General features: G+C 42.9%; 2 protein-coding genes across 17 annotated transcripts in view; both read right to left on the reverse strand.

Annotated features, from left to right (window-relative positions):
* LOC115184397 (rho-related GTP-binding protein RhoH) overlaps positions 1–19574 on the reverse strand; it is a 28879-nt gene that overhangs the window by 3227 nt on the left and 6078 nt on the right. For 6 of the 16 annotated variants that reach the window (XM_029745351.1, XM_029745352.1, XM_029745354.1 and 3 more), the window contains exons 1-4: positions 12673–13611; positions 7386–7508; positions 4718–5234; positions 1523–1672 (exon numbers count right to left, since the gene is read on the reverse strand). The exons of 9 other annotated variants lie outside the window; for them this stretch is intronic. In XM_029745351.1, the coding sequence (XP_029601211.1) occupies positions 1523–1672; positions 4718–4885 (318 nt within the window). In that variant the 5' untranslated portion in view covers positions 4886–5234; positions 7386–7508; positions 12673–13611. Of the gene's footprint in view, positions 1–1522; positions 1673–4717; positions 5235–7385; positions 7509–7718; positions 7906–12672; positions 13612–19574 lie in introns of those variants that run through there. One more of the 16 variants, XM_029745349.1, reaches the window with a different exon arrangement.
* LOC115184393 (NEDD4-binding protein 2) overlaps positions 16664–19574 on the reverse strand; it is an 8173-nt gene continuing 5262 nt past the window's right edge. The window contains exon 5 of the mRNA XM_029745344.1: positions 16664–16829. Coding sequence (XP_029601204.1) covers positions 16784–16829 — 46 coding nt within the window. The 3' untranslated portion in view covers positions 16664–16783. The remainder of the gene's footprint in view (positions 16830–19574) is intronic.

The following is a 19574-nucleotide window of genomic DNA, read 5'->3' on the forward strand; positions in this document are numbered from 1 at the left end:
CACCTACAAATGACGTTAAAAATGTTTTTAAAAACCATTTTGTTATAGTCAAATAGTTTTAAACATGTATTGGATACACAATATGAAGCCAGAGCACCTACAAATGACGTTAAAAATGTTTTTAAAAAACATTTTGTTATAGTTAAATAGTTTTAAACATGTATTGGATACAAAATATGAAGCCAGAGCACCTACAAATGACGTTAAAAATGTTTTAAAAAACCATTTTGTTATAGTCAAATAGTTTTAAACATGTATTGGATACACAACATGAAGCCAGAGCACCTACAAATGACGTTAAAAAATTTTTTTAAAAACATTTTGTTATAGTCAAATAGTTTTAAACATGTATTGGATACATAATATGAAGCCAGAGCACCTACAAATGACGTTAAAAATGTTTTTAAAAACCATTTTGTTATAGTCAAATAGTTTTAAACATGTATTGGATACACAATATGAAGCCAGAGCACCTACAAATGACGTTAAAAATGTTTTAAAAAACCATTTTGTTATAGTCAAATAGTTTTAAACATGTATTGGATACAAAATATGAAGCCAGAGCACCTACAAATGACGTTAAAAATGTTTTTAAAAACCATTTTGTTATAGTTAAATAGTTTTAAACATGTATTGGATACATAATATGAAGCCAGAGCACCTACAAATGACATTAAAAATGTTTTTAAAAACCATTTTGTTATAGTCAAATAGTTTTAAACATGTATTGGATACATAATATGAAGCCAGAGCACCTACAAATGACATTAAAAATGTTTTAAAAAAACATTTTGTTATAGTCAAATAGTTTTAAACATGTATTGGATACATAATATGAAGCCAGAGCACCTACAAATGACGTTAAAAATGTTTTTAAAAACCATTTTGTTATAGTCAAATAGTTTTAAACATGTATTGGATACACAATATGAAGCCAGAGCACCTACAAATGACGTTAAAAATGTTTTTAAAAACCATTTTGTTATAGTCAAATAGTTTTAAACATGTATTGGATACACAATATGAAGCCAGAGCACCTACAAATGACGTTAAAAATGTTTTTAAAAACCATTTTGTTATAGTTAAATAGTTTTAAACATGTATTGGATACATAATATGAAGCCAGAGTTGGGCTGAATTCCATTCTAATTCAGTTAACCCAGGAAGTAAACTGAAATTCTAATTCTAATTTCTTCTCACTGAGAGAAGAAAAATGGAATCCGATCACTACTGATCTGGTGTCTACTTCCTGAATCGACTCAATGATTATTTCAGACGTAAGTCTGTACGAATATAAAATGTTATTTTTTATTTCTTTATTTTTATTTGGTCTAGCGGTATAAGCTGCTGCTGCCTCTGGAGATTGTGTTCTACGTAGCGCTGGGTTGGAATCCGTCCCACTGCTCTTTCAGCTCTCTCTCTCTCTCTCTGACCTTTCACCTCTCTCTCTCTATCCAATAAAAACACACACAAAACACTTCCAGAAGGATCTATTCAGAGAGTAGAAAAGGTAGTCCCGTACCTCTACCAGCCACTTGTGCTTGACGTTGGCGAGGGAGGCTGCGTTGGCCACGGAGTAGCAGATCAGGACCACATCCGCCTGCTGATAGGACATCGGACGGATCTGTCTGAACGTGTCATTTCCTGCCGTGTCCCACAGACCCAGGTTGATCTGGAGAGTGAAACAAATACATTATAAAATGTGTATTTTTTTTTTTTGTTGTTTTAATTATACAATTATTTTTTAATACTGTCTTTTTTTTCAACTTCTTTCAAAATCTTGTTTGTAATGTTTTAAAATGTTTTATTCTTGTGACGTCGAGATGCACTTTAAATAAAGCATTAAAAGATGAAACACACACACCGCAGGGATAAACAGCCTCGTTACCATCAGGGTGTAAAGGTCATGAAGGATGTAAGAAACACACCGCAGGGATAAACAGCCTCGTTATCATCAGGGTGTAAAGGATGTGAAACACACACCGCAGGGATAAACAGCCTCGTTATCATCAGGGTGTAAAGGATGTGAAACACACACCGCAGGGATAAACAGCCTCGTTATCATCAGGGTGTAAAGGTCATGAAGGATGTGAGAGATATTTCCTGATCAGGTGACCATCAGACCTCTCCAGTGTGTCGTGGTGTTGACACTATCGTGTTAATGTATCGCGATAGTTCAATGATTCAAAGCGTATTATCGCGATAGGCAAATGATGTAAAGCGTATTATCGTGATAGTTCAATGATGTAAAGCGTATTATCGTGATAGTTCAATGATGTAAAGTGGTAATATCGCGATAGGTAAATGATGTAAAGTGGTATTATCGTGATAGGTAAATGATTCAAAGCGTATTATCGCGATAGGCAAATGATGTAAAGCGTATTATCGTGATAGTTCAATGATGTAAAGTGTATTATTGCGATAGGTAAATGATGTAAAGCGTATTATCGTGATAGGTAAATGATGTAAAGCGTATTATCGTGATAGGTAAATGATGTAAAGCGTATTATCGTGATAGGTAAATGATGTAAAGTGTATTATCGTGATAGGTAAATGATGTAAAGTGGTATTATCGCGATAGGTAAATGATGTAAAGCAGGGGGCTATTCAACTATATTATTACAGGGGACAGACGTAAAAAACAAAAGAAGGTTCATTTCAGCCTAAAATGTTCCACCTGCGATTATTCTTTGGAAGAATTGTAAAACAAAATACAAAAATAAAAATAAAACAATGCACACACACTTTTCTTATAATTAAAATGTCGCTGAAACTAATTAGGACAGAAATGGGGGGGGGGGGGTCGACAGAAGTGAGTTGAGGAGCAACCAAAACAATGCGATCATCATCCTTGAAAAGGGGGCAACGCTCGCTCACCAATTATTTACACAACTATTAACAAAGCTTCTTAAAAAGTAGTTAGACGTCATTTCAAAACCATCTGAAAACTAAGCATCTCAATAAATAAACACAAAGATAAATAAGGTAACGGGGCAGCAGGTAGCCTAGTGGTTAGAGCGTTGGGCCAGTAACCGAAAGGTTGCAGGATCGAATCCCCCGAGCTGACAAGGTAAAAAAAAAATCTGTCGTTCTGCCCCTGAACAAGGCGGTTAACCCACTGTTCCTAGGCTGTCATTGTAAATAAGAATTTGTTCTTAACTGACTTGCCTCGTTAAATAAAAGTTAAATAAAAAATAAAATACATCCTTTGAATTCCTTTCCCTCAGACATTAGGTCGTTTAGTCCCACTCTCTAACGAGTCCACGTGAGAATTCACCGAGGGAAACGTGTTCCTGAGAGTTGTAGCTTTCAGGAGTGGGGCGTCAGAATATTTTATATATTTAAAACAAAATCATTCACAAAAACACTGGAGACAAATTCATATGAAGAAAATAGAAATCAACATGCCCTACATAAGCTCTGGAAACCACTAACAACCACACTACAGCCAATCGCCGTATTGCTTGGCGCTGAACGGTGGATTATCTGGCAGATCTTTCATTACCGCTCATACATAAGGACCAGTCTAAATGAATAAACAGGCCGGAAATGGTCCGAGGGCCGCCAGTTGAACAGCCCTGATGTAAAGTGTATTATTGTAGTAGGTAAATTATTGTAAAGTGTATTATTATAGTAGTTAATGATGTAAAGGGTATTATTATAGTAGTTAATGATGTAAAGTGTATTATTGTAAAGTGTATTATTGTAAAGTGTATTATTATAGTAGTTAATGATGTAAAGTGTATTATTGTAAAGGGTGTTATTGTAAAGTGTATTATTATAGTAGTTAATGATGTAAAGGGTATTATTGTAGTAGTTAAATGATGTAAAATGTATTATTGTAGTAGTTAATGATGTAAAGGGTATTATTGTAGTAGTTAAATGATGTAAAATGTATTATTGTAAAGTGTATTATTGTAAAGTGTATTATTGTAGTAGTTAATGATGTAAAGTGTATTATTGTAAAGTGTATTATCGTAAAGTGTAGTATAGTAAAGTGTATTATTGTAGAATGTATTATTGTAAAGTGTATTATAGTAAAGTGTATTATTGTAAAGTGTATTATTGTAGTAGTTAAATGATGTAAAGTGTATTATTATAGTAGTTAAATTATGTAAAGGGTATTATTGTAGTATTTAATGATGTAAAGTGTATTATCGTAAAGTGTATTATTGTAAAGTGTATTATCGTAAAGTGTATTATTGTAAAGTGTATTATCGTAAAGTGTATTATTGTAAAGTGTATTATTGTAAAGTGTATTATTGTAGTAGTTAAATGATGTAAAGTGTATTATTGTAAAGTGTATTATCGTAAAGGGTATTATTGTAAAGTGTATTATTGTAAAGTGTATTATCGTAAAGTGTATTATTGTAAAGTGTATTACTGTAAAGTGTATTACTGTAAAGTGTATTATTGTAAAGTGTATTATCGTAAAGTGTAGTATAGTAAAGTGTATTATTGTAAAGTGTATTATTGTAAAGTGTAATATCGTAAAGTGTTTTATTGTAAAGTGTATTATTGTAAAGTGTATTATTGTAAAGTGTATTATCGTAAAGTGTATTATTGTAAAGTGTAAAGTGTATTATTGTAAAGTATTATTGTAAAGTGTATTATCGTAAAGTGTATTATTGTAAAGTGTAAAGTGTATTATTGTAAAGTGTATTATTGTAAAGTGTATTATCGTAAAGTGTATTATTGTAAAGTGTATTATTCCTACCGGAGCCCCGTCCATGTAGACTTCTACTCCAGTGTTCTCGTACACAGTCGGTTTGTAGCAGTCAGGAAACGTCTCTGAGGTGAAGCGAACCAGGAGGGCCGTCTTCCCAACAGCACTGTCCCCCACCAGCACACACTTCACCTGGGTCTCCGCTGCTGCTGCGCTCATGGCTGCTCCGCTCAGAACCCTGGGGGTTGTAGTCCTTTAGGGAGATGTTGAGTTGTAGTCCTGTGGAACTCAGGGGGTTGTGAGAAGGTCCATAGTGATGGTGGTCACCTTCTCTGTGATACTCTGTGGGGGTTGTAGTTCTTTAGGGAGATGTTGTAGTCCTGAAGGAGGTGGGTTGAGATCAGGTCCATAGGGATGGTGGTCCCCGTCTCTGTGATACTCTCTGGGGGTTGTAGTTCTTTAGGGAGATGTTGTAGTCCTGAAGGAGAGGAGGGTTGAGATCAGGTCCATAGGGATGGTGGTCCCCGTCTCTCTGGGGGTTGTAGTTCTTTAGGGAGATGTTGTAGTCCTGAAGGAGAGGAGGGTTGAGATCAGGGGGTTGTGGTCACCTCATGTGTGGAGTCAGGATGCCAACTACATCTGTCTCTCTCACCACAGAGTGTTTACTGGCTCCACTGCTACAGTAGAGAGGATCAAGGGCTCTGTCTCTCTCTCTCTACACACACACACACACACACACACACACACACACACACACACACACACACACACACACCTCTCTCTCTCTCTACACACACACACACCTCTCTCTACACACACACCTCTCTCTCTCTACACACACACACACCTCTCTCTCTCTACACACACACACACCTCTCTCTCTCTACACACACACACCTCTCTCTCTCTACACACACACACCTCTCTCTACACACACACACACACACACTCACACACACACACACACACACACACACACACCTCTCTCTCTCTCTACACACACACACACACACACACCTCTCTCTCTCTCTACACACACCCCTCTCTCTCTCTACACACACACACACACACACACCTCTCTCTCTACACACACCTCTGTCTACACACACACCTCTCTCTCTCTCTACACACACACACACACACACACCTCTCTCTCTCTACACACACCCCTCTCTCTCTCTACACACACCTCTCTCTCTCCACACACACACACACCTCTCTATACACACACACCTCTCTCTCTCTACACACACACACACACCTCTCTCTACACACACACCTCTCTCTACACACACACCTCTCTATACACACACACAACTCTCTATACACACACACCTCTCTCTCTCTCTCTCTACACACACACACACACACCTCTCTCTCTCTACACACACACACACACACACACACACACCTCTCTCTACACACACACACACACACACACCTCTCTCTCTCTACACACACACACACCTCTCTCTACACACACACCTCTCTCTCTCTCTCTCTACACACACACACACATCTCTCTCTCTCTACACACACACACACACACCTCTCTCTACACACACACACACACACCTCTCTCTCTCTACACACACACACCTCTCTCTACACACACACCTCTCTCTCTCTACACACACACACACCTCTCTCTCTCTACACACACACACACCTCTCTCTCTCTACACACACACACCTCTCTCTCTCTACACACACACACCTCTCTCTACACACACACACACCTCTCTCTACACACACACCTCTCTCTCTCTACACACACACACACACACACACACACACACACACACACACCTCTCTCTACACACACACCTCTCTCTCTCTCTACACACACACACACACACACCTCTCTATACACACACCTCTCTCTCTACACACACACACACACACACACACACACACACACACACACACACACACACCTCTCTATACACACACCCCTCTCTCTCTCTACACACACACACACCTCTCTCTCTCTACACACACACACCTCTCTCTACACACACACACCTCTCTGTCTCTCTACACACACACACACACACACCTCTCTCTCTCTCTCTCTACACACACACCCCTCTCTCTCTACACACACACACCTCTCTCTACACACACACACACCTCTCTCTCTCTACACACACACACCTCTCTCTCTACACACACCTCTCTCTCTCTCTCTCTACACACACCTCTCTCTACACACACACACCTCTCTCTCTACACACACCTCTCTCTCTCTACACACACACACCTCTCTCTCTCTCTCTACACACAGCTCTCTCTTTACACACACACCTCTCTCTCTCTACACACACACACACCTCTTTCTCTCTCTCTACACACACACACCTCTTTCTCTCTCTCTACACACACACACCTCTTTCTCTCTCTCTACACACACACACCTCTCTCTCTCTACACACACACACCTCTTTCTCTCTCTCTACACACACACACATCTCTCTCTCTCTCTCTACACACACACACCTCTTTCTCTCTCTCTACACACACACCTCTCTCTCTACACACACACCTCTCTCTCTCTCTACACACACACCTCTCTCTACACACACACCTCTCTCTACACACACACCTCTCTCTACACACACACCTCTCTCTACACACACACCTCTCTCTACACACACCTCTCTCTCTACACACACCCCTCTCCCTCTCTCCCCGTCTCTCTCAGTTCCTCTGTACTTACTTCTCTCTGTGTGGACTCCACGGAGATGACACCAGGCTCCGCCTCCTGCGACCAATCGAGGTCACCTGACGTCACAGGTGTTTGGTTATTCCATCCAATCAGGGCCCGGCGTACGAGAGAGAGCTGCGAGGACATTATCTGATGAGGACATTGTTGACTCGTGGGGGGGGGGGGGTTGCTCTAATAAGGAGAGCTACTAAGAGGGCAGGTTTTCGTTCCAGCCCAGCACTAAAACACATCAGATTCAGCTTTTTAAAGGGCTATATAAAATAAATGTGATTGATTTGACATTAAAATTACAGAGAAAAAGCCTAAAAACATCAGAGCATGTACCTTCTCCTCTCCGTAGTGACCCAGCGCTGTACGAGGAAGTGAGGACAGCGCCGACCCGTAGATTTTGGTTATTAACTACACTCCTTCAGTCCTTCAGCGATAACGCCAGAGAAGACGGTGTTTTTGGAGGAAAATATTGGACACCGGCAATACGTGCCGATATATAAATCTTCCAAACATCGCCTTCGAGGGCTTTTTCACTTTTATACAACTAGGTTACCAATATATTTTAAAAAATAAGGATTGACATATTTTCATAATTTAAAAAATAATAATTTAAATAACTTTATTTTGATTAATTTATTCATACTATTTTGTCCTTCCACAAGATATAGTCCAGACACAAAACTAGGGTTGCTACTCGAGCAGGCTGGTCGTTCGTTCCATCGGTTCTGTTCTGTATCTATGGACCCGACCCAGTCGTTCAGTATCTATGGACCCAGTCGTTCTGTATCTATGGACCCAGTCGTTCAGTATCTATGGACCCGACCCAGTCGTTCAGTATCTATGGACCCAGTCGTTCAGTATCTATGGACCCAGTCGTTCTGTATCTATGGACCCAACCCAGTCGTTCAGTATCTATGGACCCAGTTGTTCTGTATCTATGGACCCAGTCGTTCAGTATCTATGGACCCAGTCGTTCAGTATCTATGGACCCAGTCGTTCTGTATCTATGGACCCGACCCAGTCGTTCAGTATCTATGGACCCAGTCGTTCAGTATCTATGGACCCAGTCGTTCTGTATCTATGGACCCGACCCAGTCGTTCAGTATCTATGGACCCGACCCAGTCGTTCAGTATCTATGGACCCAGTCGTTCAGTATCTATGGACCCAACCCAGTCGTTCTGTATCTATGGACCCGACCCAGTCGTTCTGTATCTATGGACCCGACCCAGTCGTTCAGTATCTATGGACCCAGTCGTTCAGTATCTATGGACCCGACCCAGTCGTTCTGTATCTATGGACCCGACCCAGTCGTTCTGTATCTATGGACCCAGTCGTTCAGTATCTATGGACCCAGTCGTTCTGTATCTATGGACCCGACCCAGTCGTTCAGTATCTATGGACCCAGTCGTTCAGTATCTATGGACCCAGTCGTTCTGTATCTATGGACCCGACCCAGTCGTTCAGTATCTATGGACCCGACCCAGTCGTTCAGTATCTATGGACCCGACCCAGTCGTTCAGTATCTCTGGACCCAGTCGTTCAGTATCTCTGGACCCAGTCGTTCAGTATCTATGGACCCAGTCGTTCAGTATCTATGGACCCGACCCAGTCGTTCTGTATCTATGGACCCGACCCAGTCGTTCAGTATCTATGGACCCAGTCGTTCAGTATCTATGGACCCAACCCAGTCGTTCTGTATCTATGGACCCGACCCAGTCGTTCTGTATCTATGGACCCGACCCAGTCGTTCAGTATCTATGGACCCAGTCGTTCAGTATCTATGGACCCGACCCAGTCGTTCTGTATCTATGGACCCGACCCAGTCGTTCTGTATCTATGGACCCAGTCGTTCAGTATCTATGGACCCAGTCGTTCTGTATCTATGGACCCGACCCAGTCGTTCTGTATCTATGGACCCGACCCAGTCGTTCTGTATCTATGGACCCAGTCGTTCAGTATCTATGGACCCAGTCGTTCTGTATCTATGGACCCGACCCAGTCGTTCTGTATCTATGGACCCGACCCAGTCGTTCAGTATCTATGGACCCAGTCGTTCAGTATCTATGGACCCAGTCGTTCAGTATCTATGGACCCGACCCAGTCGTTCTGTATCTATGGACCCGACCCAGTCGTTCTGTATCTATGGACCCAGTCGTTCAGTATCTATGGACCCAGTCGTTCTGTATCTATGGACCCAGTCGTTCAGTATCTATGGACCCGACCCAGTCGTTCAGTCTCTATGGACCCAGTCGTTCAGTCTAAATGTTCCGTTGCCATACTGGCTGTCAACATCCTTATCTCTGACTTGCTCAGCTAGACAACTACAGCTAATTTACAGTCACGTTAAAACAGCGCAGCCAGAATAACAACAACAAAAAGTAGCTTCATTTGTTTAAGCCGTTTCCCAGTGACATTTCAGTCGGAAACATCCATAACAACGAAGCTAATGAGGCCCGGTTTCAACCTGACATAGAAAAAGTGCTCTCTCTCGTCAGGACACCGTTGTTTTCCGAGGAGTTACAGTAGCCAACAAACACAGCGAACACAAATCACCTCGTTTTTACCTGTTGATAGTTTTTTTGTATATATATATATATATATATATATATCCATTAAAAATACAAAATAAATCGACTGCCTGTGAAACGCAGCCCGTCTCGTCCCGTCCGTTACTATGGCGACAGCTGGAGACGGAAGTTGAATATTGAAAAACAACGTTGCAAAATGTCGCAGAGAGACAAGACAGTCATGTTTATTACAAAAACTCCGCTGTTGAAAACTAAAAAATAGTTTAGACTAAACAGAAATGTCCTATAAATGTCTAGAGGCTTTTTATAAATTGTTTGGCGGACGAGACGGCGGATTATGCAGTCAGGTGGAACAGAGAAAATAGGCAGTTAGATTCAGCAGGTGGAATAGACAACGGCTGGAATGCGGGTTTAACCAATCAGCATCCAGGATTAGACCCACCCGTGGTATAATGACTGACTAGACTACTAACTAGACTACTGACTACTAACTAGACTACTGACTACTAACTAGACTAGACTACTAACTAGATTACTGACTAGATTATTGACTACTAACTAGACTAGACTACTAACTAGATTACTGACTAGATTATTGACTACTAACTAGACTAGACTACTAACTAGATTACTGACTAGATTATTGACTACTAACTAGACTACTAACTAGATTACTGACTAGATTTTTGACTACTAACTAGATCACTGACTAGATTATTGACTACTGACTAGATCATTGACCAGACTACCGACTAGACTACTAACTAGACTAGACTACTAACTAGATTACTGACTAGATTATTGACCACTGACTAGATCATTGACTAGACTACCGACTAGACTAGACTACTAACTAGATTACTGACTAGATTATTGACTACTAACTAGACTAGACTACTAACTAGATTACTGACTAACTAGACTACTGACTAACTAGACTACTGACCAGATTATTGACTAGACTACTAACTAGACTACTGACTACTCACTCTACACAGCAATGGCAGCCCCCCGGGCAGGACTAACTAGGCTACTAACTAGACCACTAACTAGACTACTAACTAGACTACTGACTACTCACTCTACACAGCAATGGCAGCCCCCCGGGCAGGACTAACTAGGCTACTAACTAGACCACTAACTAGACTACTAACTAGACTACTGACTACTCACTCTACACAGCAATGGCAGCCCCCCGGGCAGGACTAACTAGGCTACTAACTAGACCACTAACTAGACTACTAACTAGACTACTGACTACTCACTCTACACAGCAATGGCAGCCCCCCGGGCAGGACTAACTAGGCTACTAACTAGACCACTAACTAGACTACTAACTAGACTACTGACTACTCACTCTACACAGCAATGGCAGCCCCCCGGGCAGGACTAACTAGGCTACTAACTAGACCACTAACTAGACTACTAACTAGACTACTGACTACTCACTCTACACAGCAATGGCAGCCCCCCGGGCAGGACTAACTAGGCTACTAACTAGACCACTAACTAGACTACTAACTAGACTACTGACTACTCACTCTACACAGCAATGGCAGCCCCCCGGGCAGGACTAACTAGGCTACTAACTAGACCACTAACTAGACTACTAACTAGACTACTGACTACTCACTCTACACAGCAATGGCAGCCCCCCGGGCAGGACTAACTAGGCTACTAACTAGACCACTAACTAGACTACTAACTAGACTACTGACTACTCACTCTACACAGCAATGGCAGCCCCCCGGGCAGGACTAACTAGGCTACTAACTAGACCACTAACTAGACTACTAACTAGACTACTGACTACTCACTCTACACAGCAATGGCAGCCCCCCGGGCAGGACTAACTAGGCTACTAACTAGACCACTAACTAGACTACTAACTAGACTACTGACTACTCACTCTACACAGCAATGGCAGCCCCCCGGGCAGGACTAACTAGGCTACTAACTAGACCACTAACTAGACTACTAACTAGACTACTGACTACTCACTCTACACAGCAATGGCAGCCCCCCGGGCAGGACTAACTAGGCTACTAACTAGACCACTAACTAGACTACTAACTAGACTACTGACTACTCACTCTACACAGCAATGGCAGCCCCCCCCGGGGCCAAATGCAGACCACAGCAGACTGAAGGTGTGCTTGTCTTTTACCCAACTGATCCTGTATTAATTAAAGGCGTAGGACGAATATAACGGTATTATTATTCACATTACGAATGTTTTGTTCATCGTGACTTTATAAAGACAATAGATTAGAGAGTTATTAAAGGGCCTATTCAAACATCATCACCATGAAGAGTTGAAAAGCTCTGTTCTTCACCCTGCCATGACGACTGACATTTTGTTTTAACCTAGTTTAACCCCGTACATCGTGACCGTCTAGAAGCGTAAGGCAGGCCTACTTACGCTCAACTTGAACCATTACAATACAGCCGATTTATGTGAAACCAAATGTAAGAGATTCATGTTGTCGTTTATCATTTTTATTGAGATAGAAATAGTTCAAATTGAATAATGACCATTTTTTTGAGTGGGAGGGGTAGGACTATTGGTTTTTAAACAATGAATATGAAACGCCAAATTCGATAATAATCCTTTTCTGTGACTCTCCAATATATCAAATGTATTTAGTCGGCTCATATTAAATGAGTCATTCTGGCTGGATTAAAAGAAAAGACTTGAATAAAAATAAAACTTTGTTACTTCTCATAGACGAGAGGAATAGAAGAAAGATAAACTCACCGTGTTGTCAGACGTCGCAGCCTGTCTTCATGATGGCAGCGGAAGGATGTTCCGCTTCAGCTCAAAGCATTTTTTGACTCGGTAAAAAAGTTACGTTTTTTTTATTTTTACGGTATATACATTAAGGCTACTTTATAAATACTGCTTAAAGCGAAACACAATAGCCTAATTATTCTATAAGTATTCTATATGCACAAACTATGCACAAAACTACTTATACACGTTTATATGCGTCACTTACACAGCTTGCTACTCTCTTTACAACAACAAAAACGGTGGAGAGGGAAATGAGATGCGCTCTCTCTCTAACCTCTGTCTCTCTAACCTCTCTCTCTCTCTCTCTCTCTATCTCTCTCATCTCACTAACGGCATCCGGTAGTTGAGTGTGGAGGTGTGTTGATGCCGTTTCATTTCTGGTCTTAGTATTTCGGCGTCTCTCTCTCTAACCCCACGAAGCAGCTGTTATTTTTTTTGATCGCTTCGATTAGCCAACTTTACGCAGTAGCTTGGAGTTACTGTGTTTACATATAAAACGACTTTACGCAGTAGTTTGGAGTTAATGTGTTTACATATAAAACGACTTTACGCAGTAGCTTGGAGTTAATGTGTTTACATATAAAACGTGGCGTGTGGCCTCATAACGACAGACTTTACGCAGTAGCTTGGAGTTACTGTGTTTACATATAAAACGACTTTACGCAGTAGCTTGGTGTTAATGTGTTTACATATAAAACGACTTTACGCAGTAGCTTGGAGTTACTGTGTTTACATATAAAACGACTTTACGCAGTAGCTTGGAGTTAATGTGTTTACATATAAAACGTGGCGTGGGGCCTCATAACGACAGACAAGAGTTGGGAGGACAAGTGAAATGAAACCTCGAAAGTTAATCAATACCCAGATATTTTCTAACGCATCCTCCTCTCTGGTTAGGATATGTTAACTGACAAAAAGGACCCTAGCATTCTCTATAGACCTATAAAGGGGGTATATTAACTATTTTGTTATTCAGAAGGTTCTCCGTCATGAATATGAGTCGACTTGTTATGGAACGAACAATTGTGCGTCATGTTTATCGAAAGTAGTGAGAAATTACCGACAACGTAGGGCTGCGTTCAGTTCTCTTCAACGTTTACTACGTTCCGGAAACAATTTGTACTGTAGGACCACGTTTCCAACAAAACGTTCTTTTTGAACGGGACCTTTGGAGGTACGTTTGCTCCCCGTTTGGGTGGGTGTGACTGACAGCGTCCTCCCCCCCCCCCCCCCCCAAAAAAAACCTACAACATCACCGTCGTTATTAACTGGTCGTTATTAAGTATAGCACCGTTTCCGTTCAATTACACGTTTCAGAACGTAACAAATGTACTGAACGCAGCCCGTGAGTCAGATGAACCGTTCCTCCCGTCCCACGCCGGTATGAGCGATACACCACGAGATGCCAGAGAGCGTTATGGGGGATAGAAGCAGATAAACTGAAGCTGCGACAACTAGCGCCTGTTTTTATTACATTTATTGATTTATTTCACCTTTTTATTCTAACTAGGAAAGTCAGTTAAGAACAAATTATTATTTACAATGACGCACTACCAAAAAGGCAAAAGACCTCCTGCGCGGACGGGGCCCTGGGATTAAAAATATAAATATAGGAGAAAAAAACACATCATAACAAGAGAGACAACACGACATAATGAGAGACTGGTTGCCAACAACAACAACAAACAAAAACACACTGTGACAGATTTGATTTGATTATATTCCAAAAGTGAACAGACAATATTCTTTATTGAAATATAATTTGAACAAAAAAATAAAATAATTATAATAATACATAAGAAAATGATCAACAATTCTGAATATAAAAATATACCCTTTCCTTGTGTAGCCTAGAATTCCCTTTTAGGAGTCAACGGCTTAATGTTGGTGCAACACGTCTCCACGGTGAACAATTATTAGGATCGTCCATCTGTACCCTTCGTTAGGATCGTCCATCTGTACCCTTCGTTAGGATCGTCCATCTGTACCCTTCGTTAGGATCGTCCATCTGTAGCCTTCGTTAGGATCGTCCATCTGTAGCCTTCGTTAGGATCGTCCATCTGTACCCTTCGTTAGGATCGTCCATCTGTACCCTTCGTTAGGATCGTCCATCTGTACCCTTCGTTAGGATCGTCCATCTGTACCCTTCGTTAGGATCGTCCATCTGTACCCTTCGTTAGGATCGTCCATCTGTACCCTTCGTTAGGATCGTCCATCTGTAGATGCTATCAGTAACATCTTAAACCATCTACTAACCCTAGCTCTAACCTTAACCTTTATCCTAACCTTAACCCTCATCCTAACCCCTTATCCTAACCTTATCCCTTATCCTAATCCTAACCATTTGGATTCTCTATATAGAGAGAATAGAGGGCCATTTGGATTCCCTATAGAGAGAATAGAGGGCCATTTGGATTCCCTATATAGAGGGCCATTTGGATTCCCTATAGAGAGAATAGAGGGCCATTTGGATTCCCTATATAGAGAATAGAGGACCATTTGGATTCCCTATATAGAGGGCCATTTGGATTCCCTATATAGAGAGAATAGAGGGCCATTTGGATTCCCTATATAGAGGGCCATTTGGATTCCCTATATAGAGAGAATAGAGGGCCATTTGGATTCCCTATATAGAGAATAGAGGGCCATTTGGATTCCCCATATAGAGAGAATAGAGGGCCAGTGTTTCTGGGTCATTTAATAACTGAGATGAGATAGTGCACTACTTTGGTCCAGGCTATACTGTGAAGTGCACTACATAGGGATTAGGATATCATTTGGGATTCACACAATCACTTTTTAAAATCGGAGCATCACCTATTCTTCAGATTACGTTCCAAATTATGTCACTTTTCATCTCATTTATAAACGGACAGATATCAAACCCCAATATCCAGGTCGATACACTTTCTGATCTAATGTATAAACGGCCCAGATATCCCTTCTGATCTAATGTATAAACGGCCCAGATATCAAACCCCAATATCCAGGTCGATACACTTTCTGATCTAATGTATAAACGGCCCAGATATCACTTCTGATCTAATGTATAAACGGCCCAGATATCACTTCTGATCTAATGTATAAACGGGACAGATATCACATCTGATCTAATGTATAAACGGCCCAGATATCAAACCACAATATCCAGGTCAATACTCTTTCTGATCTAATGTATAAACGGGCCAGATCTCACATCTGATCTAATGTATAAACGGGCCAGATATCCCTTCTGATCTAATGTATAAACGGCCCAGATATCCCTTCTGATCTAATGCATAAACGGCCCAGATATCCCTTCTGATCTAATGTGTAAACGGCCCAGATATCCCTTCTGATATAATGTATAAACGGCCCAGATATCAAACCCCAATATCCAGGTCAATACTGTTCCGATTAGCTGGTCTATATTAAAATGTATATAAACCCACACATTCACCATTACAGAAACACCACGTTAAGATTATATTATATACACTTAGTTTGATTATGGTTTTATAAAATGTAGAACTGTGTTAATGTATTTTAAAAGTCAACATTTAATATCTACATTTAATCTAATATAAATGAACTCTCGCTCCTGTCATCGTTTGTAAAATCCTGATAAAGTTTCATACAAAAACATAAATATTGTACAAAACTGGCAACAGTGAAGACATAAAAAGGAGGTTAAGACATTTTCTTTGGCAGCTATTAAAATAATTAAAATATGAGAGAGAGAGAGAGAGAGACAGAGAGAGACAGAGAGAGACAGAGAGAGAGAGAGAGAGAGAGAGAGACAGAGAGAGACAGAGAGAGAGAGAGAGAGAGACAGAGACAGAGACAGAGAGAGAGACAGAGACAGAGACAGAGAGAGAGAGAGAGAGAGACAGAGAGAGAGACAGAGACAGAGACAGAGACAGAGAGAGAGACAGAGACAGAGACAGAGACAGAGAGAGAGAGAGAGAGAGAGAGTTTCTTGTGTATGTGAGAGAGGAAGTGGTAGAGGTAGATTCCAGGGGAGAGAGGGGGGAGAGAGGGGGGAGGAGAGATTAGTGTCTTGATAAGGACAGTCAGTCACATGACCAGCTTCATCTCAGTTCAGACACACCAACATCAGACCTGGCTTAGGCTCAGTAAACCTGGGGAGAGAGAGAGGGAGGGAGAGAGAGGGTGAGAGAGAGGGAGAGAGGGAGAGAGGGGGGAGGGAGAGAGAGAGAGAGAGGGAGAGTGTGTAGCGTTACCTAGTATTGACATAATGATTGTGTGTGTGTGTGTGTGTGTGTACCTGTAGCCCTGTGTTTGTGTGTGTGTGTGTGTACCTGTAGCCCTGTGTGTGTGTGTGTGTGTACCTGTAGCCCTGTGTGTGTGTGTGTGTGTGTACCTGTAGCCCTGTGTGTGTGTGTGTACCTGTAGCCCTGTGTGTGTGTGTGTGTACCTGTAGCCCTGTGTGTGTGTGTGTGTGTGTACCTGTAGCCCTGTGTGTGTGTGTGTACCTGTAGCCCTGTGTGTGTGTGTGTACCTGTAGCCCTGTGTGTGTGTGTTGCCCTGTGTGTGTGTGTACCTGTAGCCCTGTGTGTGTGTGTACCTGTAGCCCTGTGTGTGTGTGTGTGTGTGTACCTGTAGCCTTGTGTGTGTGTGTGTGTGTACCTGTAGCCCTGTGTGTGTGTACCTGTAGCCCTGCGTGTGTGTGTACCTGTAGCCCTGCGTGTGTGTGTACCTGTAGCCCTGTGTGTGTGTGTGTGTGTGTGTGTGTGTGTGTGTGTGTGTACCTGTAGCCCTGTGTGTGTATGTACCTGTAGCCCTGTGTGTGTGTGTGTGTGTGTGTGTACCTGTAGCCCTGTGTGTGTGTGTGTACTTGTAGCCCTGTGTGTGTGTGTGTGTACCTGTAGCCCTGTGTGTGTGTGTGTGTGTGTGTGTACCTGTAGCCCTGTGTGTGTGTGTGTACCTGTAGCCCTGTGTGTGTGTACCTGTAGCCCTGTGTGTGTGTCTACCTGTAGCCCTGTGTGTGTGTACCTGTAGCCCTGTGTGTGTGTGTGTGTGTGTGTGTGTACCTGTAGCCCTGTGTGTGTGTGTGTACCTGTAGCCCTGTGTGTGTGTGTGTGTACCTGTAGCCCTGTGTGTGTGTGTGTACCTGTAGCCCTGTGTGTGTGTGTGTACCTGTAGCCCTGTGTGTGTGTGTGTACCTGTAGCCCTGTGTGTGTGTGTGTGTACCTGTAGCCCTGTGTGTGTGTACCTGTAGGCCCTGTTGTGTGTGGTACGTAGCCCTGTGTGTGTGTACCTGTAGCCCTGTGTGTGTGTGTACCTGTAGCCCTGTGTGTGTGTACCTGTAGCCCTGTGTGTGTGTACCTGTAGCCCTGTGTGTGTGTACCTGTAGCCCTGTGTGTGTGTGTGTACCTGTAGCCCTGTGTGTGTGTGTGTACCTGTAGCCCTGTGTGTGTGTACCTGTAGCCCTGTGTGTGTGTGTGTACCTGTAGCCCTGTGTGTGTGTGTACCTGTAGCCCTGTGTGTGTGTGTGTGTGTGTGTACCTGTAGCCCTGTGTGTGTGTGTGTGTGTAGCCCTGTGTGTGTGTGACCTGTAGCCCTGTGTGTGTGTACCTGTAGCCCTGTGTGTGTGGTACCTGTAGCCCTGTGTGTGTGTGGGTACCTGTAGCCCTGTGTGTGTGTGTGTACCTGTAGTGTGTGTGTGTGTGTACCTGTAGCCCTGTGTGTGTGTGTGTGTAGCCCTGTGTGTGTGTACCTGTAGCCCTGTGTGTGTGTACCTGTAGCCCTGTGTGTGTGTACCTGTAGCCCTGTGTGTGTGTGTGTACCTGTAGCCCTGTGTGTGTGTGTACCTGTAGCCCTGTGTGTGTGTGTGTACCTGTAGCCCTGTGTGTGTGTACCTGTAGCCCTGTGTGTGTGTGTACCTGTAGCCCTGTGTGTGTGTGTACCTGTAGCCCTGTGTGTGTGTGTGTGTGTAGCCCTGTGTGTGTGTGTACCTGTAGCCCTGTGTGTGTGTGTACCTGTAGCCCTGTGTGTGTGTGTGTGTGTGTGCCCTGTGTGTGTGTACCTGTAGCCCTGTGTGTGTGTGTGTACCTGTAGCCCTGTGTGTGTGTGTGTACCTGTAGCCCTGTGTGTGTGTGTGTACCTGTAGCCCTGTGTGTGTGTGTGTACCTGTAGCCCTGTGTGGTGTGTGTGTGTGTACCTGTAGCCCTGTGTGTGTGTGTGTACCTGTAGCCCTGTGTGTGTGTACCTGTAGCCCTGTGTGTGTGTGTACCTGTAGCCCTGTGTGTGTGTACCTGTAGCCCTGTGTGTGTGTGTGTGTGTGTAGCCCTGTTGTGTGTGTACCTGTAGCCCGTGTGGTGTGTGTACCCTGTAGCCCTGTGTGTGTGTACCTGTAGCCCTGTGGTGTGTGTGTGTACCTGTAGCCCTGTGTGTGTGTGTGTACCTGTAGCCCTGTGTGTGTGTGTGTACCTGTAGCCCTGTGTGTGTGTGTGTACCTGTAGCCCTGTGTGTGTGTGTGTACCTGTAGCCCTGTGTGTGTGTGTGTACCTGTAGCCCTGTGTGTGTGTGTACCTGTAGCCCTGTGTGTGTGTGTACCTGTAGCCCTGTGTGTGTGTACCTGTAGCCCTGTGTGTGTGTGTGTACCTGTAGCCCTGTGTGTGTGTGTGTACCTGTAGCCCTGTGTGTGTGTACCTGTAGCCCTGTGGTGTGTGTACCTGTAGCCCTGTGGTGTGTGTGTACCTGTAGCCCTGTGTGTGTGTGTGTACCTGTAGCCCTGTGTGTGTGTGTGTACCTGTAGCCCTGTGTGTGTGTGTACCTGTAGCCCTGTGTGTGTGTGTACCTGTAGCCCTGTGGTGTGTTGTACCTGTAGCCCTGTGTGTGTGTGTGTACCTGTAGCCCTGTGT

This window comes from Salmo trutta, unplaced genomic scaffold, assembly GCF_901001165.1.
Source record: "Salmo trutta unplaced genomic scaffold, fSalTru1.1, whole genome shotgun sequence".
Taxonomy (NCBI): Eukaryota; Metazoa; Chordata; class Actinopteri; order Salmoniformes; family Salmonidae; genus Salmo; species Salmo trutta.